At 39.0% G+C, this 24,535-nt stretch overlaps 1 protein-coding gene across 2 annotated transcripts in view; it reads left to right on the top strand.

The window, feature by feature from the left end:
* BRSK2 (BR serine/threonine kinase 2) overlaps nt 1-24,535 on the top strand; it is a gene marked incomplete at its 5' end in the record, with an annotated part of 480,261 nt that overhangs the window by 324,160 nt on the left and 131,566 nt on the right. For both annotated transcript variants that reach the window (XM_083348467.1, XM_083348466.1), the window contains 2 exons: nt 8,381-8,521; nt 23,955-24,071. In XM_083348467.1, the coding sequence (XP_083204593.1) occupies nt 8,381-8,521; nt 23,955-24,071 (258 nt within the window). The remainder of the gene's footprint in view (nt 1-8,380; nt 8,522-23,954; nt 24,072-24,535) is intronic.

Genomic DNA, 24,535 nt, shown 5'->3' with positions numbered 1-24,535 from the left:
CAAACATCATATCTTAATTACAGTGCTGGTGGCCTGGTTTCTTAGGCATATTATGAATTAAGATTGATATTTCAGATGCCAAAGACAGCGTTGCAGCATGGGGACTGTTTCTTCGATAAATGTTAATTTCACAAATCATGTTTGACTTTGGGATTATTATTTAATTTGTGACAAAGGAGCTTTGGTTGAGTAGATTCCTAATGTAGTCACGAATCAAATCATTTTTCCACAGTTAATTTAAGAGTGAAAATGGATCGGGGGGGGGGATAAAAACGTTGCTGCCTAGCTTAGCCAATGTAATATCATTCTTCTTTTGTTTCCCCCATTCCTTTCCAATATTTATGGAGGAGACATTTACTAATAGGAGATGTAAGCATGCAGTGGAGTCCAGCTTTTAGGTTTGCTGACTCAGACTGCAAAGGCAGAAATCTCAAGTTAAATGCTTTTTTCCAATTAACACTCTTTGCATTGAAAACAAATAGACTAGGGAAAAGCACTCCACTACTTCCTCCTGTAATATATCAGTTCGACCTGCTTTTTTTAAAAAAAAAATCTATGATGGCCAGGAAAAAAAAAACAGTATATAATTCTGCTGCATGCATATATCATTTCTAGAAACAGTGTCCCATCATGCGGACTGAATGTATTAAACTGAATAGCTGCCAAATAATAGTTGCCTTCATAACGCTAATATCCATGGCTTATTAACAAACCATAATGGTTTCATTTGTATATAATACAAAACCAGAATTTGGTTGGATTGAGCTGTATTAAGGCACGGTATAAACCCTGAAGGTTTACTAAATTCTTTGGCAGAACCACATTAAAAAGCCACTCCTTTGTGTAGGGATGCTATGTAAATGAAAACAATGGCTTAGTTAGTATGTTATGGTACTATCTCTATGAAGTAAAAAGATACTAACTATTTTTTTAAAAAAAAGACAAGTAACAATAGAAGAGAATATTTGTAGCTCAGGGTTGAACTGTTGGGTCATTGGTTCTCTCTGAGCATAGTTGTCACTAGCACTGAATGATGGTACCTAGTTTGGATAATGAAACATCTTAAAAAAAACCAATCTCAGAGAGCACCAAGGATGTCTCATTTCAACCCTGAGCCACAAATATTATCCTTTCTTGGTTGTTTTCTGACAAAGATTTCATTATCCATCATGATGATGTTACCTAGTTGTGTAATGTTGTACAAGCTCAGAGAAGACCAAGGACTCCACAAATACCTAAGTATAAGAGAAAACGATGGGTTCTGACACAGAAGCACATGGTAACTGCTACTGAAAAATAGTTTTATTTGGTAAGGATATCTGCTTCTACTCAAGAATAGATTAGACCAGACATGTCAAACACAAGGCCCGGGGGCCGGATCCGGCCCGCGAAGTGGTTTCATGTGGCCCACGAAGCCATCCTGGAAACAATGAGGGAACGGCCCCCACTGCCTTGGCCCTGGCCCAGAGACCCTCCTTCCACCAGAGACCCTCAGATCTGTCCCACTCCTGCCCAGGCCCCCATAGGCACCCTTGATGTGAAGATGTAGAGCTGGCCACGCCCACCCAGTAGGCCATACACACTCTCGCCACGCCCACCCTGGCCATACCCACCCGGCCCCCCAAGGGCAACCACAATGCTGATGCGGCCCTCAATGAAATTGAGTTTGACACCCCTGGATTAGACATTCATTTGTCAGGAATGGTATAGGGCACCGGTAGGCAACCTTGGCTGGCCCAGAAATTCTGGGAGTTGAATTCCACGAGTCATAAAAGAGCCAAGGTTGCCTACCCCTGGTATAGGGTTTCCTGCTTGAGCTGGGGGTTAGACTAGAAGACTTCCAAGATCTTTTCCAACTCTGTTCTTCTGTTATATCATCCTTTGTTATATCATCCTTTGAAATAATTGTACTAAGTATCCCCTTGCAAGAATGAATAAAGAAATGTTGTGCCTGATTGCTCTAAAGTAAGCTTATAAAGGTGATCAAGCATGTACATTTCTGCATGAACAAAATTATGATTTGACACTGGGTGCTCTTCTCTTGGCACCTAGGCTAATTTCATATATAGATGCTTCCCTTGTGTTTTAATAATTTCCATCAGTGGAAAGCTTTGCAGTGATACATGAGACTCAAGTTTGTATCACTGTGGTCTCACGTGAGTTACTTTGATGGAAATGTACAATGCTGTCCCATGTATGCCACTTAATGAGGGATCAGCCCATTTTCCTCAGTTCTTCAATTACCATAGTTGTGGTATCCCAAGAACATTTCTCTCTTTACCTGGATTTTTCTGCTCTCTCTTTTGTTATTATATCTTCTTTTTCTTCAATTTTTATTTCTCCCTCTCAACTATTTGTCTATTTTTATACTTCTCCTTTTGCTTTTGTCTGTGGGTATAACCCTAGCCATGTATGAAATATAGCAACAGACTCCCTCCTAAAAATGAACCACCAGTTTATATGTTGTGCTGGAAGAGGAACATGTTGCATAATCCTAACTTCAGGGTCAAGTCTTCACTTAACAGCCAAGAGTAGTTATACTTTTAAATACATTATTTGGGAATACAGTAAATGCTCAAAACTATAGATGCCATCAAACCTGCCATTCTGCTGCAATGGCCAAACACTTGGAAGAAATGGGCAGATTCTTCAGAGAAGATTTCAGCAGCTACTTTGTCAAGAAGTTATCCTGATATCAAAATCTTAGTTTAGGCTTGATTTCTGCATCACACTCCTGGTTGACTGCTAAATAATGGGCCAGGTAAACTGAAAAACCAATGAAACATTATTCTGGGTCTTGGTAGACTCAAAGGGAGAGAGGGAGAGGGAGGGAAGGGAAGGAGGGAGGGCAAGGAAACACAGATCCATGTCACTGTCATTCAATTTTGGAACATTATAGCTTGCAATTCCACTTGTCGTGAAAGCAAGTCAGGATATCTGCCAGCCTATATTGCACCACCAGACAATCCATCCTGGTATCTGTAACCCAGTCCTTGATATAAATGATTATTCTGTTTTTAGTTCAGCTCTTTTCCCCACCTGGGATGCATTCTCAAGACCAGTGTTTTTCAATCTTAGCAACTTTAAGATGTGTGGACTACAACTCACAGAATTCTCCAATCAACTTACATTGGGTTCTTGTAAGACCATAAAGTAGCTGTATGTTTATATTCCATTCAGGTTATTTCACCTTCTCGAATCTGACAATTAAAATATTTCTAGTGTAATTAAGTTGCATTAACAATCCCAATCCCTGCCAAAAAATTATCCTTGGTTTTATCTCTGTTATTAAATAGTATGTTTGATCCTGCTGCTCTTCATTTACCTACCTAAAAAATAAACTTTTGAGTATTACCATCCCAGCAGATAAAACCTGCTAATTACTAACTCTGAGATTGAGAACTTTTATTCATACCTTACTTGTACAAAGTCTAAGAAAAGCAGAGTCTTTTTGTTTAGGGGGAATAAAAGAAAGCCTATTTCCAATGTCTTACTAAAGGGATAATATCTCTTGTTTCACAAGCACTTTTCACATCTATGGAGTTATTCTACCAGGCCATTGGTGGTTTCTACTGCATTCATCAGAGATTATTTGCTCCTAAATCCATGTAAAGCTGCAACCTTTTAGCAATTTTTATTGTTTGGTGTTAAGAGTGCAGAAACATGCTTCATGTGATAGAGCAATCTTGTTTTCAATCATCTTTTAAAAACAGTTCTCCACTTCTTATATAGTGTGTTACTCTCCAATCAGTGTGAAGCACTAAAAGCACAAAGAAAAAAAAGTCCATCTGTAATTAAGATTGAGTGCTCATCTGTGTAGTTATACGAACCTCCCTTCCTTCCTCATTTCTTATGAGCTGACATGTTTGGTTTCTATTTGCTACCATGTCAGGTCTCAGAATTGAGGAGAATAGATGAAATAACTGAGGAGAATTGAATGGAATATACAGGGGTTACTTCCATCAAAAGTCAGTCAGCTTTAAAAGACAGTAGAGGTAGATTGCAGATGCAGTATTCAGTGTGAATACACGGAAAATCATTTGAAAAGACAACAGCAACTCATTTATCAGTTGTGGGAATGATCTGGGAATCACCGTATTAGGAAATAAAAGCAAGAATCTGCCTCCAAAGCTAAAGAAACACTTCTACTAAATGTAAAGTGTGGCTCAAGCCCTCTCAATAATAGAACAGCAGCAACAAAAACCCTTCCATAAACTAACATTCACAAATGCATTTGGACTGCTAGAAGCTCCAGATAATTAGCTGGTACCACAAAGCAAATGGGCTTCTCTGAAAGGAATGACTACTAAACAATGGCTTGGAACATCCAGTTAACAGACATCACTCTGGCCAGCTTTTAATCATACATTACTACGTACTACAAATAATTGGCAAAGTAGCATTCAAAAAGTCTTTCATTCACAGTGGCTTGAAGATTTAAAGATTTCAACAAAAGAAAAACTGCAAACAAACAAACCAAAAGAAAAATCCCCAGGCATAAATATAACTTAAATGGTTGCTTCAGATAAACAGCAGCTGGTTAAATGCAGGCAAACATGCATTTATTTTTCTGTTGGAAGAAAGCAGTCTCTCACCCTCCCCAGTTTCTAAAATGAAGAGGTCTTGGCTCAGTACCAAATTGGGGTTTAAAAATTCATGCCTGCCATAAGAATTTATATAAGTGTTGAATTATTTACATGCTGCACCAATAATGAGCTTAATATCTAATAGAGATGATTTAATAAATATAAAGTGGCATTGCAAAAACATAATCAAATAACTGTAATATGTGAGTATGGTCTGGACCCTTTTTGATTAAGGATTCTGTAGAAAATAAGTAGTATCTTTTTTCATAAAAGGAATTTGGTTGTAGAAAAAAACTATATTTTCTTATACATCTCTTTCCTCTGTCACGTTTTCTTCTGAACTAGATCCAGAGATAGAATATAGTAGGAAGCTTAGTAATGGTACCATTAAATGTAGGTAGATATCCAAGACCATGAGCTCTGAAGGGGACAGAATTAAACTATTTAAAAAGAAGAAGAATAATGTAATCTTAGAGAGAGACCTTTGATTAGACTTGTATATATGATGGCCGAGAAGCTTGGACACCCCTTTCATATATATTCAGATACAAATGAATGTGTGTGTTTGTGTTCTATTCTTTTTTCTATCTCTTTGTCTCTTTTTTTTTTCCTTTTTCACATCTACTTTATTTTTTTCTTTGAATGTATTTCTTATTAAGTATCTAAATCTTTTAATGAAAACTATTTTAAAATAGAGAATTCTGAAGGGGACATAAAAGAAGGGACACAGATCAGGATAGTGATGGGCAGAGGGAAGCTTCAGATAGGCTCACTCAAGGAAGGGGGTCAAATATCTAAGGACAATGTCTATTTCTAACCCTTTTGGGAGTCAGGTTATCAGGTCCCTGGGAGTCCTGTATCTGGATTGTACTTGGTTAACTGTTGCCCTTTGACTTTATTTTGGAAGTTATTACCTTATTTTTATTTTATTTTTTGCTTCTGATGATCACTTTACCATAAAACGAATTACGGATAATGCATTTATTTTGTGTAGCTCTAACTCTTGTTTTTATTGTCATACTACAAGGACATGATGGAATGTTCATAGAACACTGATGCTTTGTTTTAATACTGTTTTTTCTTTGGTTTCTTTTCTTTCCTTTTCTTTTTTTTAGGGAACGTGTCCCAATATTAATGTATTCAGATACTCCCTACCTGTGGCAGTATTTCAAAGAGGCTGATAAAGCATACTACCCATTTTTCTCCCTATTACTCATGCATATAAAGCAGACCAATCCAAAAAGGAAGAACTATATCATGTTAAAGGGCCCCCAGCTAGAAGCTGTTCTGCAGGAGACAGATGCAGAGGATCTCTGCTCCACACATTGATTGAAAGTTGTGTCTCATGCTAGAAGAGAGCTTCAGTTAATGTTCAGGCAGACATGTTGATCTTCCATCAAAAAAGTGGGTTATTTGTTTGGGGGGGGCAGGACCTTGACCTTGTGTTTTTGTTCATTCAGTTCATTCATTGTTAATGGCATAGGAACATTAGGTCTTTTCTAGGGACTGTAATTTAAGATTCAACTCACACAGTGCGATTTTGGTGTGTTTTTGTTGTTGTTGGGTTGTTGTTTTTTTGAGGGGGTATAATTTCTGTAGTGGAAGAAGAAATAGGTCAGAAAGAAATATATATGTGATTTGCATACCTTTTGAATAGTCTTTAAAGGGATAGTAAATCAAAATTAGCTATGCTAGTAATTATTTCGGCAACCCAGGAGGAACCTCCCACACTGGGAACTGCTCCGCAACTTAGTTAATCAAATATGTGTACAAATACGTCTTCAGCAAAGACTGCAAGGTTCAGAGTAATAAACCTGTAATTAATAGTTCTAGCTTGGAGTGTTTCGTAAGTATGTTGTATTCCCATTCCAACGAGTTTGACATTTGTGTTTCTACAACAAGAGCACTGAGCAGGAGTTGGGCATTAAAGTAACACTGTTTAATCAAAGCCATCTGGTAGTGGCAATTTTAAACATAATTGTCGCCATGCAAAGACACTGTTTCTGTTAGCGTCTCTGGTGCATTAGTAATTTAGGATCAGAGTACTTGGGATGTTGCCTTATTTACATAACCTCCTTTGTGCAACTGCTCCTCTGTCTTGAGCATTGTTTAACTAACAGGTCTGCCACTCTCCTCATGTTGCTAAACTGGAATGCATGGTTTTATTTCTTCTTCTGTCACTTGAGAAGGCATAAGCACCTGTTTTCAAAATGTCTTCTACCATTTGTTTCTGTTTCTGACTTTGATAGATGATAAAAAATAATAAAGGGTCCACTGAGTTATCACTGTCTCCCAGATAACCTTTGGGGTTTTTTTCTTACCCAAGATGTTGATGAGTGTGTTGAGATATGTTTATTCTTCTTGAGATTATGTTGATTTCTGATTTATGTTATGATTCAGGTTGCGGAGTAGAAGCTATTTTTTTTTTAAACAAAGACTGTGCTACTACAGAGATTAACAAAAGTGCTGAGTTTACAATCAGTATCTTTGACTGCTTTCTAAACTTAATATTATATTTACGGTAACTCTGCCTTGTGCCTTAAATCTATGTGTAATCTTATCCAGTGGTTTTATCCAGTTATGAGTCCTTGTGTTGTGTAAATTATTAAAGTCATTTTTGTTAGAGAATTAGATTTGCCAGATTTATTGCATCCACAAACTGGAGAAACATGTCTTCCAATAGACTTCCGTGGCAGAAAAATTAAGAAAATGTACTGCCTAAACCAAGGGTCCCCAACCTAAACCAGGGGTTTTCAACCTGTGGGCCATGGCCCACTACCGGGCCATGGGCTGTTGGCCACTAGGCTGTGTGAGTTGCTGGTGAGTGCACGCACGTGTGCACACTCACACATCCCCCCATGCATGTTAGCATTGCAGCATCGCGCAAGTATGCATGGCCCCATTTGCATCATATGCTCAATCGCGGCCCATTTGCATGCGCACATGCAGCCCCATTCATGCGCACACATGTAAACCCAGAAAGGTTGGGGACCCTGGCCTAAACATATAAATTATTTATTTATAAAAATAAAGATCAGATTTAAAAAGCTCTTATAAATAAAATAAATATCCAGTTCTGATTTATACTGCAGACAATATAAAGAAAAGGGATATATCTAAGACCTTGTAATCATATTTTGTGACATGCTGCTCTGGACAGGATTTCCCACTCAAGATTTCTTAGGATCTGGCTTCACAAAGGTTGAATTTCTTGCTAGGCAGAATGACATGACTGCTTCAGATGGCAAACGTTGGGCAGAGAACAAACAGAATGTTTGCTCAGCTGGCTGAGTATCTTCTAACGTTACCTGCCGCAAACCTGGAGAATTGAACAGTCTGCTAGTTAATCAACTGCAAGGCTGGCTTTGTATACTTGGAGTCAGGGAGGTGTCTTCTTGTCCTTTCCATCAAGCAGCAAATATCATGAGGTAATTTATTTATTCATGCCAGTTATGTTCTTTCAGAAAACGTGCTGCATTTAGATAATTATCTACTATATTTTTACACTGACTTTGTCTCAGCATTGGAAATCTGTCAGTAAAAGATGTTGAAAACAGAGAAGTAATTTAATTTTATTTGATAAATCTCTACTTGAGAAACTGTAAGATCTCCAAAACCTTAGTCGCTAATTGCCCAGATTAAAAATGTTCATCTGCGCCATTTTGCAAAAGTTCGTGCACTGCAGTTTAAACAAAAGTATTAGTTATTTTGAAGATTACTTTTTCTCTTTGTGTTTTCAAACATATGTGTGATCACATTTTCAAAAAGAATTTCCCCCTCCCCCCTTGTTTCAGATATTTGGTGCTAGAACACGTGTCAGGTGGAGAGCTCTTCGATTATCTGGTAAAGAAAGGAAGATTAACACCAAAAGAAGCCAGAAAGTTCTTCCGACAGATTATTTCCGCATTAGACTTTTGTCATAGTCATTCAATCTGGTGAGTACAATAGTTTAGGGCACATGACTTACAGCAAGTTCATCTGAGTAGGGAACCGGCCATGAAGGTATGTCTTTCACTAGGATATCATAAGGTGCAACCAGTGGTGGGATTCAAATATGTGAACAACCGGTTCTCTGTGTGGATGCCGCTTCCAGAAGTCCATTCTGGGCCTGGGCAACAAAAAATTAGCTACCAGTTCTGCCGAAGTGGTGCGAACTGGCTGAATCCCACTACGGGCTGTAACTTCAAATGTCTCAGTTCATGCCTCCCTTTCCGTTTTCTTATGTTCAGTTTATCACTAAACATTTTATTGTTTGTTTATTCGCATTTACTTGTGTCAGAAGCATCGCAGTTAAAATAAGGCATACTGTATAACATGAAATTTAAAATACAAAATACAACAGGAGGGTCAAACTCACTGTGTCACGTGTTGTCTCACGTGTATCGCAACATTTTTCCCCTTGCTGGAGCTGTGGGTGTGGCTTCCGCATGACGCATCCAGCCCACAGGCCAGCAGTTTGACACCCCTGAAATACAAGATTAAACTATCTTACAAATTAAAAAGAACTTTTCCAGAAACTAGCCTTGGTGGAGCAGTGGGCTAATGCCTCCTTAAGTAATACCAGCTGCCTGCAATAGTGCAGGTTCGCATCCCACCAGGCTCAAGGTTGACTCAGCCTTCCATCCTTCCAAGGTAGGTAAAATGAGGACCCAGATTGTTGGGGGCAATAAGCTGACTTTGTAATAATGCCGCTTGGGGGGGGGCGAAAGCCCTAATAAGCAGGCATATACATAGAATGAAGGCTATTGCTAAGCACATTGATTTGTGCTTAGATTGTAAGCCGCCCTGAGTCTTCGGAGAAGGGCGGGATATAAATGGGATTAAAATAAAATAAATAAAAATAAAACTTTAATTGGGTTCTGTTCTGCTGATGTGAGGTCCTCAAGTGCCATGAGGTCCTCAATATTTTATTATTTATTTATATTTTATATTTACAGACTGCCCATATCCCTCTAAGTTTTAAAATGTCTCCTCTTTTGGGGTGCCCATCCTTTAGAACAGCATTCTTGAAATTTTGATGGCACTGACCCTGTGGGCTTCTTCTAGGGCAGGGGTCCTCAAACTTGGCTGCTTTAAGACTTGTGGACTTCAACTCCCAGAATTCCCCAGGCAGCCTGGCTGGGGAATTTTGGGAATTTAAATCCGCAAGTCCACAAGTCAGGCTGTTAATTAATTCCAGGATGTATGGTTGGATATTTATTTTTCAGACTGTATATTAGGAGCCACTTTAAGTGTTTAATTACAGGTAAGTCAATTCGGGCCAAAACCTCCATTGCTAAGCAGCGCAGTCATTAAGTAAATCACACATCATTTTGCCACCTTTTTGTGCCATGTCCATTAAGGAAATCTGACTTCCCCGATTGACTTTGTTTGTTGGAAGCTTCTAGAAAAGGTACAAATGGGGAATCACTTAACCCTGAGATGCTGCAGTCATCATAAATACATGCTGATTGCCAAACACCCAAATTTTGATCGTGTGACTGCTAGGATGAAGTCATAAATCATAACTGCAAGGACTGGTCTTAAGTCATTTTTTTCAGCATCTTTGTAACTTTGGATGTTTTTTACATGAAAGATCATATATCAAGAACTACTTGCGTTATGTGTGGATTTTTTTACTACATTTACATTACAATTTTTACCTTTGTGTTATGTTGTTAGTAAGCTTTTATGTATTAACTGTCTGGAATCTTTGTGTAGAAGTAGACATCCATACCAAGCATTTAAATGAACATGTGTCATACAAAACTTCGTCTCCAAAGAAAACAGGATAAATTGCAAAGAAACTCATGTTAAAGAATTAGTGGCTTCTGATATTCAGCATTCTTGGCTAGATTCCTCCTGGGTATTTGCCAATACCCAATATAGTATTACTTAATTTATCAGTATGCTATTAATACTCACTTGGATGTTGTTGAGTGTGATTCAGTCTTTAACTTGCATGCCATTTTTTTTGAGCTGAGAATTTCCCCTTTCAGCAATTTTTTAATTAGACTGAAATGGGGGGAGGATTGTCCAAACAGATGGAATGCAAACTTTCTACGTAACTACTGACCCATAACTGTTCATTTATTCCTCAGTAGTTATTTGTAGAGTTTTGATTTACATAATGGATGAACGAATTTTTCTGAATACAAATGGAGTTAGCTCTCTTAGGCTAACATCTATAGGGACATCAAAAATGTATTCTGCAAAGCTACTGTGTCTTTTAATACAGGACTTTTTAACCTTTTCACCCATTGTACCACTTTTAGGATAAGGCACTATCCAAGTACCACCAGTTGCCTAGCAAAGTGTCAAAAACTTGACCCCCCCAAAAAAGGAAAAAAAATCATAAAGTGCAGGTAGTCCTCGACTTACAATAATTCGCTTAGTGACTGTTTGAAGTTAGAACAGCTCTGAACAAAGTGACTTATGACCATTTTTCACAGTTATGACAGTTGCAGCATCCTCAGGGTCACGTGATTTGCATTCGGATGCTTGGCAACTGATTCATACTTATGATGTTCACAGTGTCCCAGGGTCATGTGATCACCTTTTACAACTTTTTGACAAGCAAAGTCAATGGCCGGGGGGGGAGCGTGGCCAGCTCATCACTCAGGTTGTGGGGTTCCTGTGGGGGGGAATCCGTGAGTCTCTGGTGGAGGGGGATGGGACTGGGATGGGTGCCTTCCTTCCCTCCCTCTTTCCCATTGTCCCTTCCTTCCTTCATTTCTTCCTTCCTTCCTTCCCTCCCTCCCTCTTTGTCCCTTCCTCCTTCCCTCCCTCCCTTCCATTGTCCCTCCCTCCCTCTCATTGTTCTTCCCTCCCTCCCTCCCTCCCCTCTTTGTCCTTTCCTTCCTCCCTCCTTCCCATTGTCTAGTGCACAGGTCTGCAACCCGTGGCTCCGGAGCCGCATGCGGCTCTTTCAGCCGTCTCCTGCGGCTTCCGGTCCTCTGCCATGTGCAGTCCCCCCCCCAAAAAAGTGGGACTAAAAAAGTTCAACCAATCAGTTCAAATATGCAGGGTAGGTGCATATCTCGCCTTGGCTCCACTCTTCAGTCAAACCCTGTTCTGCGCATGTGTGCATGTACGCGCATGCGCACACATTTTTTGCGGCTCCCAGTTTTTCCTTTTGTGAGGGAACCGGTTCCGAGTGGCTCTTTCACTGTTTCAGGTTGCTGACCCCTGGTCTAGTGCTACACTGCCCAGCCAGGCGAAGTGAACCGGCGAAAATCACGGCCCTGCCTGTGCACGCGCAGAGGCAGAGGAGAGCCATTTTACTAATTTCTCTTGCCATGTTTGTTCAGTGAATCCCTGCAGTTGTTAACTTAGTCCCAGAGTTGTTTATCTAAATCCGGCTTGACTTTGCTTCTCAGAAGGTCACAAAAGGGGATCACGTGTTCCCCCTGAGACAGTGCAACTTGCAAGCAGCATGTTTTCCACAAGCAAGTGAGCTGGGCAGAAGCCCAGGATCAGCGTGTGCAGCTACAGCTGATCCACACTTCTGGGCGGCTCCTTAGAAGCGCAGCTCAGCTGTAGCTGCACACACCGATCCTGGGCTCCTGCCCAGCTCACTTGCTTGTGCTTCTGGAAAACATGCTGCTTGCTAAATGAAGCTCCAGGATCAGCGCCGGGCTACAGCTGATCCACACTTCTGGGTGGCTGTATCAGCTGTAGCCCCCACTACAATTAGCTAGTGCTCTCATACCACCAGCCAGGTGCTAAAGTACCACTGATGGTATGCATACCATGGGTTGAAAAGCCCTGTTTTAATACATATGCAATGATTATTGGAAACCTATTTGGTGGATTGCAGCCCTGTTCTACGCATAAGGAAAACTTACTCTTCTCTTATCAACAGAGAGCTACAACGATGAGTTTTGTCTTTCTTTATTGAAGAAGTAAAAATGAAAGTCAAAATACATGGTTGGCCACATGAAAATCGAAGTTAATATCTTCTTGCTTGTTGTTAGAAGGCCCTTAATCTGCAGCTGGGATGCAGTTCCAACATTGGGTGAAACATGGAACATCTTTTTACACCTTTCTTGAGCTTGCTTGCATAGTTGAATTTGCTCAGGACAGTAAATTTTATCTTAGGTGATACACATATGAGCAATGACAGAAAAAAATAATCTCTTCTTCTCTTTGGTATTCATGGTGTACTGGTTTCTGTGCATCTTTTTCACTGTCCTTCAGCTATTCATCCAATGCCCTTTTGTCTTCTTCAACTGCTTGGTATACTTAACAATATTCCCACATACCTTTGTTCCTTGATAAATAGTATGTCAACATCACTGCATGGATGAAAGACATGATTCATTGTCATTATTTTTTTGGTCTTCTATCCAGGGCTTTCAGTTCTGCTTGAGTCCAGTCCACTATTCCAGCTGTGTATTTAATGACTGGAATTGCCCAGGTGTTAATTGCCTTGATGATATTTCCTCAGCTATGTTTGGATTTTAAAATCTTCTTCCCTCTTATGATGTATTCACATCTAACCTTCTTGACTTTATTGTGTTTGATGTTGTCAGCTTGAAGGATGCCCAGATATTTGTAGTGATCATCTTCATCCAGAACTCTTGTTGTTTCCATAGGGCATCTTGATTCCTTCAGCTTTCACTAGTTTTCCCTGTTTGATGGTGACACATTTGTCCTGTCCAAACTCCATTGCAGTACCCTGGCTGTAAATATGGACAATGATGAGCAATAATTCTATTTTAGATGTGTTCTCCATACAGCTTCAATTTGTGTAAAGAAGGCGGGATAGCCTGGCAGATGTTTTTGACATTTGATAGCCATGGCCTGACTTGTTCAGTATTGTTGACAGAGGAATCAGTGCAATGGCAAATAGTAGTGGTGATAGTGAGTCTGCTTGAAATATTCCTCTCTTAATATTAACCTTTTCTATTGACCAGTAACAGTGTCTTCCATCATGCCCTTTATCTTTGCACAAGGTTTCCGATATTTCTATGGACTCCTGTTATTTTTAGGTAATTGATTATCCAACCATGTAGCAGAGACGCAAATGCCTCCTTGTAAGCAATCCATTCAAGTTGATCTTCTTTCTCTTGCAGTTTTCCATAATCATCTTGTCAATTAGAAGCTGATATTTTGTTGTTCTGCTGTTTGGGTGGTTTTCTTTATGTTCATGTAGAAAGGGCTTTTTTTAAGTGGATGTTGGACTGCATCAACTACCACATTGTTAGTAATGTGAACATTGTTGGTAAGCAAGCAATTTGCTTATAGTTGTCTGGTGCTGCCCATTTTGCTGGACCTTTCATTATCAAATAAGTTTTGCCAGATGTTAGCCACTCTTCAGTTTCACCTTCTTGCAATATGTCATAAAACTGGCAATGAGTGGGTGTAGACCAATCAAATGTTTCAAGCAAAAACCATGCTGACCAATTCTTGAACTTGCTTGCCATTTCTCCACCATTTCTGCTGTTACTACAAGTTCTCTCATTTCACCTTTTTTTATTCTTAGCTACCTCTTTTAGTCAAGCTGCGTTCTTGTTGTATTTATTTTGGTTGTCCCATATCTACAATTATAACTGCATTGTTTCTTCTTTGCATTGATTCATTACAGTCTCACCAATGATGGATTGATAGAAATGTTTCTGATTTGGCTGAAATTACAGGTTTTGTGGAGGTTTTTTGGTGGGTTTTTTTTGTAGTGTGCAATTCAAGCTTCATATCTGCTGATTTTCTTGACTATGCCTGTTATTTGCTGTTTATTATTTCCAGTTCTTCTTTGATTTTCTTTGTCTTTAATTATTTATTGATTATTATTATATATACACAAAAATGTGAAGTCACAGCTGCCAGTTGTTTAACCTGTGTTGGCCTTCATATGCATCAGATTCTTCCCTAGAACCTAGGTGTGTGTGTGTGTGTGTGTGTGTGTGTGTGTTTTCTGAGGTTTTCGCGGGTGTTTGTATGTGGATCTTTGGTCATTCGGGTTTTTCCCCGCGTAGAGTTGAAGGTGTAGGAGCAACGTTTCGACGGAATCCCACCCGAATGACCAAAGATCCATACACACACACACACACACACACACACACACACACACACACACACATAAATTCTTGGAAAGAACTGGATACAAATGAAGGCCAACACCAGCTAAAGATCTGGCAGCTATGATTTCATGTTATTGTGTATATAATAAATTAATAATTTATTATATACACAATAACATGAAATCATAGCTACCAGATCTTTAGCTGGTGTTGGCCTTTATTTGTATCCAGTTCTTCCCAAGAATCTAGGATGTTGTTATGTATCAATATAATATGCATGCAGATCCAAGCAGTATGGTCTTTTGTAACTGTCAGATGGAAATTTTGTTAATGTGCAGATGTTTGAAATACCATCCAAGATTTTTTGGTATGGCTCTCCATGTAATTGTTATTATTATCGATATTCTGTGAGTCCTTTTCAAATGTAAACTGGGTGTTGGTTTTAATAAGAGAGTCATTAGAGGTAAATTACAGTCTAAGACTGTACATGATTTGTGAACCACCATCAGCCATGTTTTGAGTTGCAATAAATTGCAAGTATACCAAAGCCCAGAGGGGGAAAAATGATGAGTAGATATTGGGTAGACTAAAAATTATATTCAGAGAAAATAAGCAAGTAGCATAGATACAAGGGACGCGGTGGCTCAGTGGGTTAGGACGCTGAGCTTGTCGATCGGAAGGTCGGCAGTTTGGCGGGTCGAATCCCGAGTGCCGCGTAACAGAGTGAGCGCCTGTTACTCGTCCCAGCTTCTGCCAACCTAGCAGTTCGAAAGCACGTAAAAATGCAAGTAGAAAAATAGGGACCACTACGGCGGGAAGGTAACAGCGTTCCGTGCGCCCTTGGCGTCTAGTCATGCCGGCCACATGACCACGGAGACGTCCTCGGACAAGCGCTGGCTCTTCGGCTTTGAAACGGAGATGAGCACCGGCCCCTAGAGTCGGAAACGACTAGCACGCATGTGCGGGGGAACCTTTACCTTTACCTTTTAGCATAGATACACTCACCAGAGCACAAGGGACAATTGACAGAAATCAATAAAAGCTGGAGGGTCCAATCTGAAACATTACTTTTAATACAGTGAATATCTTTGATCACTGTTGGTTCGAGATTAAATATTTTTTATTACCAATCGTATGGCCAAATTGCAAGTTATTCCTAATATGATTGAGACTGTTTTACCTTAATTGGTGGTAATTGGTTACTTGATGTAGGCTGGACCACTGACTAGGTGAGTTCTATACAATGGATGTTATGATAATGAAGGATGTTCAAGGTGTTGCTGTTTTTTTTTCCTGTGATGGTACTATTTAGTTGAAATCCCACTATCCTCACTTTTGGAAAATATTAAACTTCTAATCACAGCAGTGTACTGTTGTACTTTTCAAAACTAATTGTAGTTACAGTGATATACAGTGAAGTATACATTCTTTAGTTTATACTCCTTTGGTGTAATCATGTGAAATGAGTTGGAAACTTGAGACTTAAGAGACATAATTTTGCCAGAGTCCCTGACACAGTAAGTGTTTGAATGACTCAAGAGTGATATCCAGAGCTAAGCTGGAATTCCACTGTTATTTATTTAGTTAGTTACATTTATATACCGCCCTTTCCCTGAGGACTCAGGGCGGTTTACAGGGAATTAAAAAATCCACCATACAAAAGTTAAAAACCAAATTAAAAAATATTGACCCTGTACACTTAAAACCCCAATTAAAAATTTCTCCTCAGCCTGGGCCCGAGAGCTCAAAGAGCCAAGTCTTCAGGCCCCGGCGGAATGATCGGAGGTCGGGGGCAGTTCTCAGCTCCACCGGCAGCTGGTTCCAGAGGGCAGGCGCTCCCACTGAGAAGGCCCTATCCCTGGGTGTCACCCGCCGGTAATCTCTCACCGGCGGCACCCTGAGCAGACCCTCCCTGTGGGAGCGCACTGGGCGAAGGGCGTTTGATGCCGGTTATGATTTGCTGTGGTTGCTCATCAACCTAGAATTAATGGCCTGGGAAGCCTGCTCCATTTTATGATCATTGGATTGGTGAGGAAAACTACTATTTAACTACTAGCCTTATTCTATCTCTTTTACTGTTTGTAGTTCCCAAGAGGGTGATGCTTGTAAGAGATTTTTTATCAAATATTTTAAAGAAATGTGGAGTACAGGAACAGTATTAGTTTTCTAGGATGAAAAAAAGGAGTGCAATGCATGCTTTTTAAATGATGAAGCCTGACCTTATCCTGTCAGGGGATAGCAAAATGACAAATTGTCTAATCAGCCAGGTTATCCAGTCATGACCGTATTGAAAATGAAGGTTTCTCCAATGGCTAATGATGGAACATGGATGCTTGTTGCCCACATATAAAACAGATTGATAGTTATGTGCTTGTTTAATCACATGCTAGATTCCTCTTCTTCCATCATTTCCAACAGTAGGCACAAAAACAAACAAATGAGTAATTCCTTTCAGTTAATTTTTATTTCTCTTTGTCTGTTTATTTACTGATGACCTCCTAGAATGTAATCTAAAAGCATTTCTTTAGAAATTCTTTATGTCAAATAACTTTGATTTTAGCATATATTCAAGCATAGCTTGGTAGTAAAAGATTTGAAAGAAAACAAATTAGCCTTCAAGTTGAATTTGTAATTCATTATTAAGTCAAATAAATCAGAGTTCTGGTACAAGTATAGTAAAGCATATTCAGATGGCCAATCTTCCTATCCTGAAACACTCTCAGTTTTAATTTAAACTCCACATATTCCATACTGTTGTGATCATTTTCCACTATTCTGACTATTTCAGATCATTTTGGAGATCTGGACGCTATGTAGATCAGAGAATTAACATTTTCCCTTGTTTTGGCCAACAGTCAAAATAGAAAAATGCCAAATCAATTAGTTTTACTTAACTAGAAATGAACTGCTTTTCTAGGCATCCAACAATGAACTACCTACAAGGAAAAGTTTGGGCAATAAACTGGTTGCATTTCACAAATACTGAGAAGAACATGTTCAGCAGGCACTTCGCCATTATCACAAGGAAAGTCTTACACAACTGCAAAAGGGATAGAGTGGCAGTAGCTCAGGACTAAATATGCTGGTAAGGACTGGGGACAACAACATTGGGACAAAGGCAAAAGCTCAAGAGTGGAGGGAAAACTATATCAATGAAGCCGTTGGGTATAACCAGTCATAATCTCGGATGCTTCTACACCAGTATGCTGAACATGGGAAACAAATAGGAAAAAATTGGAAATCTTAATGACAAATATATCTTAAGCATCACTGAATCTCATTCAAACAATAAGGCAGTAGCAATTACATCAAATTTAGCATTAAATAGTAAATTTATGTAAGCACTTTGCAGAATGTATAAATAAGATTATTTCTAAACAGAGGGCTTCTAGTAGTTTCACTCAAAATATGTGTTGTGCTTTCCTCCTAAAGGGGTTTTCTATGAAAAAAATAATAGAAGAGTAATGGAAAAAGCTGGGGGCATTAGAAATGAAAGATAACATTGCCTGAATCCCTGTAAAAGTCCATGAATGAAGCAGGATTATTGAATATTGAATTATTGAATAAGTCATTTGACAGCATCTTAAGTCTTTGAAATAGCCACAGAGAATCGAAGCAGAATACCGTACATTTTACCAGCACAGAGCTATTCTGAATGATGCATGTCTTGTGATTTAGTTTGAAACATCTAACAACATAAGGACTTAGTAGAAGCTGAGGCCCATCTTGGAAAATATTTGAATTTACTTAAAATGAGATTACATGAGAATACTGAAATGGTTAGTACTTACCCATTAGAAAATCTCTATCATACCTTTGATCTGAAACTAATTTAAAAATATCAGTGCTCATCCTTAAAGGTAAAGTCTTAAGTATGTGCTAGCTACAGTGTAGAATACTTGGAATCACAGGACTAATATTGTTCTTTTTTTCAGTTGTTCTGAAAATAATATAGGAAAAGTTTTCATGCCTGGACTTCTTAATTTAGATAAGTGGCCTTCTTGTCATCTATTGGTCATCTGGATTTTTGTTGCCATACTGTAGATGGCCAAACTAACAGTGCATTGAAAAAGGTATTAAAGTCTGTGGAGAATCATAAGTGCAAAGCCCCAATTTTAGACTTTGTTTTTAAAAGTTTCCAAATGAAAAAGTAACATCCATCCAGTGCGAGGAGACTGGAAAAAACACCAGGAAAAACAATAAAGGGAATTTGGATTGGCCATTTGTGAAATCACCAAACAAGAAAGAGATTGGGCTAATTTCTGATTCTGTGTATTATTATTTTTTTCCTTTTTGGTTTTACAATACTAACATTAACAAATGAAAATAAGATTAGTGGAAAAACAAAACCCAAATCTTATTAGGCGTCAGTAATAATAAATAATGCTAATGCTTTTTCAAAGGAGGAAGAAGATTGAGAAGAATTTCCCTCTAGTAACGTTTTCATCTTATTTTTATTTTGGCTATGAGTGGTTATTAGAGAAGTATTCTGAGAGGCCCATTCCGGATTTTGCATGAATATTGATAAATGACAATTACTGCGCCTCTTCCTCTTCCATTGCCTGAGGCTATGTCTGCTGGGCTATGCAAGTTGCATACATAGTAATTTTGTATAAGGGTTTCTATGTGGGGGCCACGAATGAGAGCTTTATTTGCATCTTTCCCATTAAAAGGAAAGACATTATTGAAAAACTGTACGCCAGGATGCTATAGCAGTGAAACAAAAATAGCTAATCATGATTCTGCAAATTTTAAGTTCTAGGGCACTCTCTGTTTACCCACATACATTTTGGGAAAAGTTTATTTCAGTTTTGAGCAATAAGCTTTAGATAGTCTTAAATTATAAAACAATGCTTAGAAACAGCATGATTGCAGCTGTACCAAACAAACTGTTAATGCACATGCATACCAGATTTTTTGTCTGTTTCTCAAGTCCCAATATTCTGCAGAAATGTGTACATTGACTTCAAAATGGTTTATCCTTTTTGGACTATGCCAAGAATACATTTTTTCCCATGTTGGGCAAGCAGAGTTTTGGAATTGTGATAGCTCCACAGATAACAGAAAGATGTTTCTATAGATCAAAGTAAGATGGCAGCTAAGCAGAAGAGATGGGAGATGGTCACCTTTGCTGAAAGCAGAATGGGAAGGAAGCATGAGGAAGAGATGAACGCTGGAGCTTTGTAACAAAGCCTACAGAAAGCTTAAATTATTGCTATATAGGCCGAGGAGACTGGTTATTATAAATAAGGACTACCTAGGAGCTGTTTAAGGGACGTGGTGGCTCAGTGGGTTAGGACGCTGAGTTTGTTGATCAGAAAGTCGGCAGTTTGGCGGGTCGAATCCCGAGTGCCACGTAACAGAGTGAGCGCCTGTTACTCATCCCAGCTTCTGCCAACCTAGCAGTTCGAAAGCACGTAAAAATGCAAGTAGAAAAATAGGGACCACTACGGTGGGAAGGTAACAGCATTCCATGCGCCTTTGGCGTCTAGTCATGCCGGCCACATGACCACGGAGACGTCCTCGGACAAGCGCTGCCTCTTCGGCTTTGAAATGGAGATGAGCACCGGCCCCTAGAGTCAGAAACGACTAGCACACATGTGCGGGGGAACCTTTACCTTTACCTAGGAGCTGTTTAATTTTTATTTGTCAGTGAAGTAACTATTGGGTAAGGTCAAAATAGAATTTGTGCTCCATTTGGACTTTTACCTGACTTCTAGTGGCTGAAAAGGCTGAAAAAAAAGAGTCCTTCTTTCCCTTCCAACTTCTTTCTCATCCTTTTCCTCCACACAGACTAAATATATACAGTATATACATATGTGTGAATCTCCTTTGAATTCCATGCTTCATTTTGAATTTGTAAAGTATTCTTTACTTTGGTATTTATGGAAGTGGGGTGCATATTATTAACGGCACTCTAGATAAGGCTGAAATAAGCTTTCTGATTTGTTTTATGCTTAACTTTTCCTTTTCAATCTTCTTTCCTGGCATGTATGCTCTGCATGAAGCATTTTGGCTTCTTGTTCACTCAAGTTGCTGCCTTATTTAATCATGTTTCCAGCCAATATGGGGAAGGGCTCTGGAGTATTTCAGCCTGTAGAACATTAAAAGGGCATTATGCCCTCCATTCACCTGCAGAGTAAGGTGACACTGATCATGTAAAACATAGAATCAGAGGGATCAGCTGGAAATGAACCAAATAAAGTCCATGTATTGCTCCATTAGGTTTTTGCTTTCTTTGGTACAAGGTGAGGTTTGGGAGGATTGCATTTTAATTAGATTATCCAAGCTGCTGGACTTATGGCTTGTAGCCATTGCTCCGCATGCCTGTCTGCTGACAGCTCAGATGTTCAATAAATGGGGATTGAGAGCATTACGTCTTCTATCAAGCTGAGCTTACCTTATAGCATTACAGATAAACAAATAACCTAGATACCTGCATTACACATCCAAATTGTGCTTTCTGCTGTGATAACATCTGGAAAATAGTATACTGCAATCTTAGCCTGCAGAAAATCATTCCCATGTCCTCTGTTTTAGTATTACATCAGTGCAAAACTTTAAATGTACAAACTTGGCATGTATCTAAAGTGACGGTCACCCATTTGTCCATCACTTATTCTCCTGCTTCTATAGTAAAGTGTTAATTCATCTTCTTTCTCCTCCCTTTTCCAAATATAATTTGTAGTCCACAAAGAAATAATAAGGAGAAAATACAAAAGATGCTTATATATAAAGAGACAGAACTGCTTTCTAAGCAGACATAATTCTCTTGTGTCAGCAGGGAGACTCAAGCAAGGAATTTCTCACAGGGAATTTCCTCAGGGTGACTAAGAGTGTTTCATTGTTAAGATTGAACTGAGCTATATTCTGAATAAAATATGCCACTTCAGAATAAACCTTCCCTCATTCCATCCGTGTTGGATAACTTCCACACAATCTTAATCCTTACTTTTAAAAGAAGATTGTGGAGACCACGATAGAGCATCAGTTACAGAGTATCATAAGTGAAGTAAATTATCTATTTCAGCCAGGCTTAGTGAGCTATGGAAATCATATTTTTTGTTCTTGTGCATGTGTTTTGTCATGCCTCTCATAGATCTTTCAGATCCTTCAGTGGTGTTTGGTACCATCAACTTCCTAAAGTGCCTGCAAGAGTTGCTAGTGGGTGCCCCTGTTTGGCATTGGTTCTACCCCTTTCTAAGCAAATAATTCTAATTAGTAATGAAGAAGGATCAGGAGTCTCTCTGGACTCTACTTGGAAACTTCATCTGGTATAGAATGACTGCCTGAATTTAGGCAGATAAGAGTTGTGTAAGCACTGGAAGCTATATTGTGGCCCGACTCTCTGCTACCTTTGGAACTATTTTTTCCAGGCAGAATCTACCGGTCTTTGTGTTCAATCAAGCTGAGTGTGCTATGGATATCCCCTCCCATAGGTTAAAAAGATGGCAGCAGAGATTTAGATTTAGGTTTCCAAATCTTCCCCCAGAAATTAGTATTAATGAAAGTAGTGAGAAGTATTTGAGGCTTACATTGCTGACTTCTGGACCATGTTTTCCCAGATATACTTAGTCTTTAACTTTAATTTTTAATTCTAACGTAATGCTTAAATCTATTTAATTTTAAGTATTCAAATTTTATCTGATGTTTCATTTGCTTGCTGTGCTATTTGAGTACTCTGTTGTGAGGACTGTCAATTGTCCAGAGTCTTTTAAACAGGATGGGATATGAATTATTTAATAAGTAGAGAAAGCCAAATTAGGAGAAATAGAGCAAACCAATAATTCTAGATTATTCCAAAGTTGCGAAGGGCTAGAACATTGAACAGTCCTTCTACAAAAGCAAGCTTTGAAACAAAAGTACCCATTCATGATTCATTTTAAGTAACAACTTAAGTGTTTATTATCTCATTTGAATGATTACAGAAAACAAAACATAAATGCTGGGGGAGGGAGAGCAGTAAGCATTGCTCAGTAGGGAGCAGTAATGAACCATGGTGGCGCAGTGATTAGAATGCAGCACTGCAGGCTACCTCTGCCGACTGCCAGCAAGTTCGATTCTCACCTGCTCAAGGTTGACTCAGCCTTCCATCCTTCTGTGATCAGTAAAACAAGGACCCAGATTGTTGGGGGCAATAAATTGAATTGAATTGAATCGAACCTTTATTATCAAAGTACAACCATGTATACATTGAGATTGGCTGAGCCTCCCTTCGTGCTCCCCACCACCTCAACTCACAATGACAACAAACCCACCATCTTGTTGCACCATGTGAGCTAACTGAACAACACACTGGCCTCGCAAGTCAATCATACATAAAGTTATTTCCCGTTCAAGAGCCTGACAGCCCATGGATAGAAGCTGTTCTTCAGCCTGTTGGTACGGCTGGCTATACTCCTGTATCTCCTACCCGATGGTAGGAATGTAAAGAGGTACCGACCAGGATGTGAGTTGTCCCTGAGAATTTTCCTCACTCTTCCAAGGCAGCGAGCCCTGGCGATGTCATCCAGTGGTGTCAGGGGACAGCCCATGATAATTTGTGCTGTGCTCACCACCCTCTGTAATACTTTCCTATCCACGGCTGTCAGGCCAGCATACCAAACCACAGTACAATGCGAGAAGACGCTCTCTATAGTAGACCGGTAAAAGAAGGTCATTAGCCGTTGTTCTACCCTGTTCTTCCGCATTATGTAAACTGCTTAAAGAGGGCTATAAAGCACTATGAAGTGGTATATAAATCTAATTGCTATTGCAGAGAGGGGCACCATTTTTTTAGCTTCTCCTTTTTAATTAATAGAAGGAGGACCTAATTGACTTGGGTGGTTGAAACCAGAACAGATATTTTGTGTAGAACAAGATAAATAGTGATGAGATGAAATATTCAGTCCCAACTTTCTCAGTTTCTCATTTATTTTTTTGTTTAGATTCAGGCTGCCAAATGAAAAGGCTCAATATGTTTAATCAACTTTTATGAAATATCTGAATTACAAATTCTTCCCAGCATTTCTGCTATAACAAATTCAAGACTGATTTAATTAAAAACTAATTATTATTCCAAACAAACAAGGGAGCAAAAGGAGAAAGGTACTTCTTTAAAAAAAGTTGATTACTCTTACTTCCATTAGACACCTTTTCCATCAATAAGATCAACTGCTTCTTCAAAATCACAAGTTAGTACTATTAATATATTTTGCACTGTTTAAAATGTAAAAGTAGCATGACTTCCCTAATTTTTCAAAATGGACAAATGTAAATGCAATGTGTAAATGGATTCTTTTGAAACAAAATGAGCTGTGGTACTTTACTGTATGGAAGGAGAAGCAGCTGCTTTGAATTAACATCTTTTTTGTTCCCCTCTTCACAGCCACAGGGATTTAAAACCAGAAAACCTACTACTGGATGAAAAGAACAACATCCGAATAGCAGACTTTGGGATGGCATCATTGCAAGTTGGGGACAGTTTACTTGAAACAAGCTGTGGGTAAGTTATATTAAGAGCTTAAATCAATAAGCTAGAATAATATCCCAAAATGATGAGGCCACAAAGCATTTAGCCAATCAATTGTAGAATACGTATATGTTAGGAAGTAACAAAAAAGGGTCATAATGTACAGTGTTTTCAAGAAGTCTCTGATTGACCAATAGAGGAAACCAGATTCTGAACCAGACAATAGATCTATACTGTAGCATGAAGCAACAAGAGATTGTAATGAGTACATTAGCTCTTCAGGACTTTTTTTTCCTCCTAAGGGAAATGCAGTTAGTCCTTGACTCACAAGCTTTCAGTCAATAACTATTGAAAATTACAACAGTGCTGAATGAGGGGGAGTTACGATGTGTCCTTGGCGTTCTTCCGTTGCAGTTTCTCTGCAGACGTGTGGTTTTAATTATTTATTTAAAATATTTATATAGCTGCTATCTTTTAACCAACTCTGGGTGTCTCCC

The sequence above is a fragment of the Vipera ursinii genome, assembly GCF_947247035.1.
Source record: "Vipera ursinii genome assembly, chromosome: 1".
NCBI classification, from domain to species: Eukaryota; Metazoa; Chordata; class Lepidosauria; order Squamata; family Viperidae; genus Vipera; species Vipera ursinii.
Note: the sequence above shows the minus strand (reverse complement) of the source record. Positions and strands in the feature narration are given on the sequence as shown.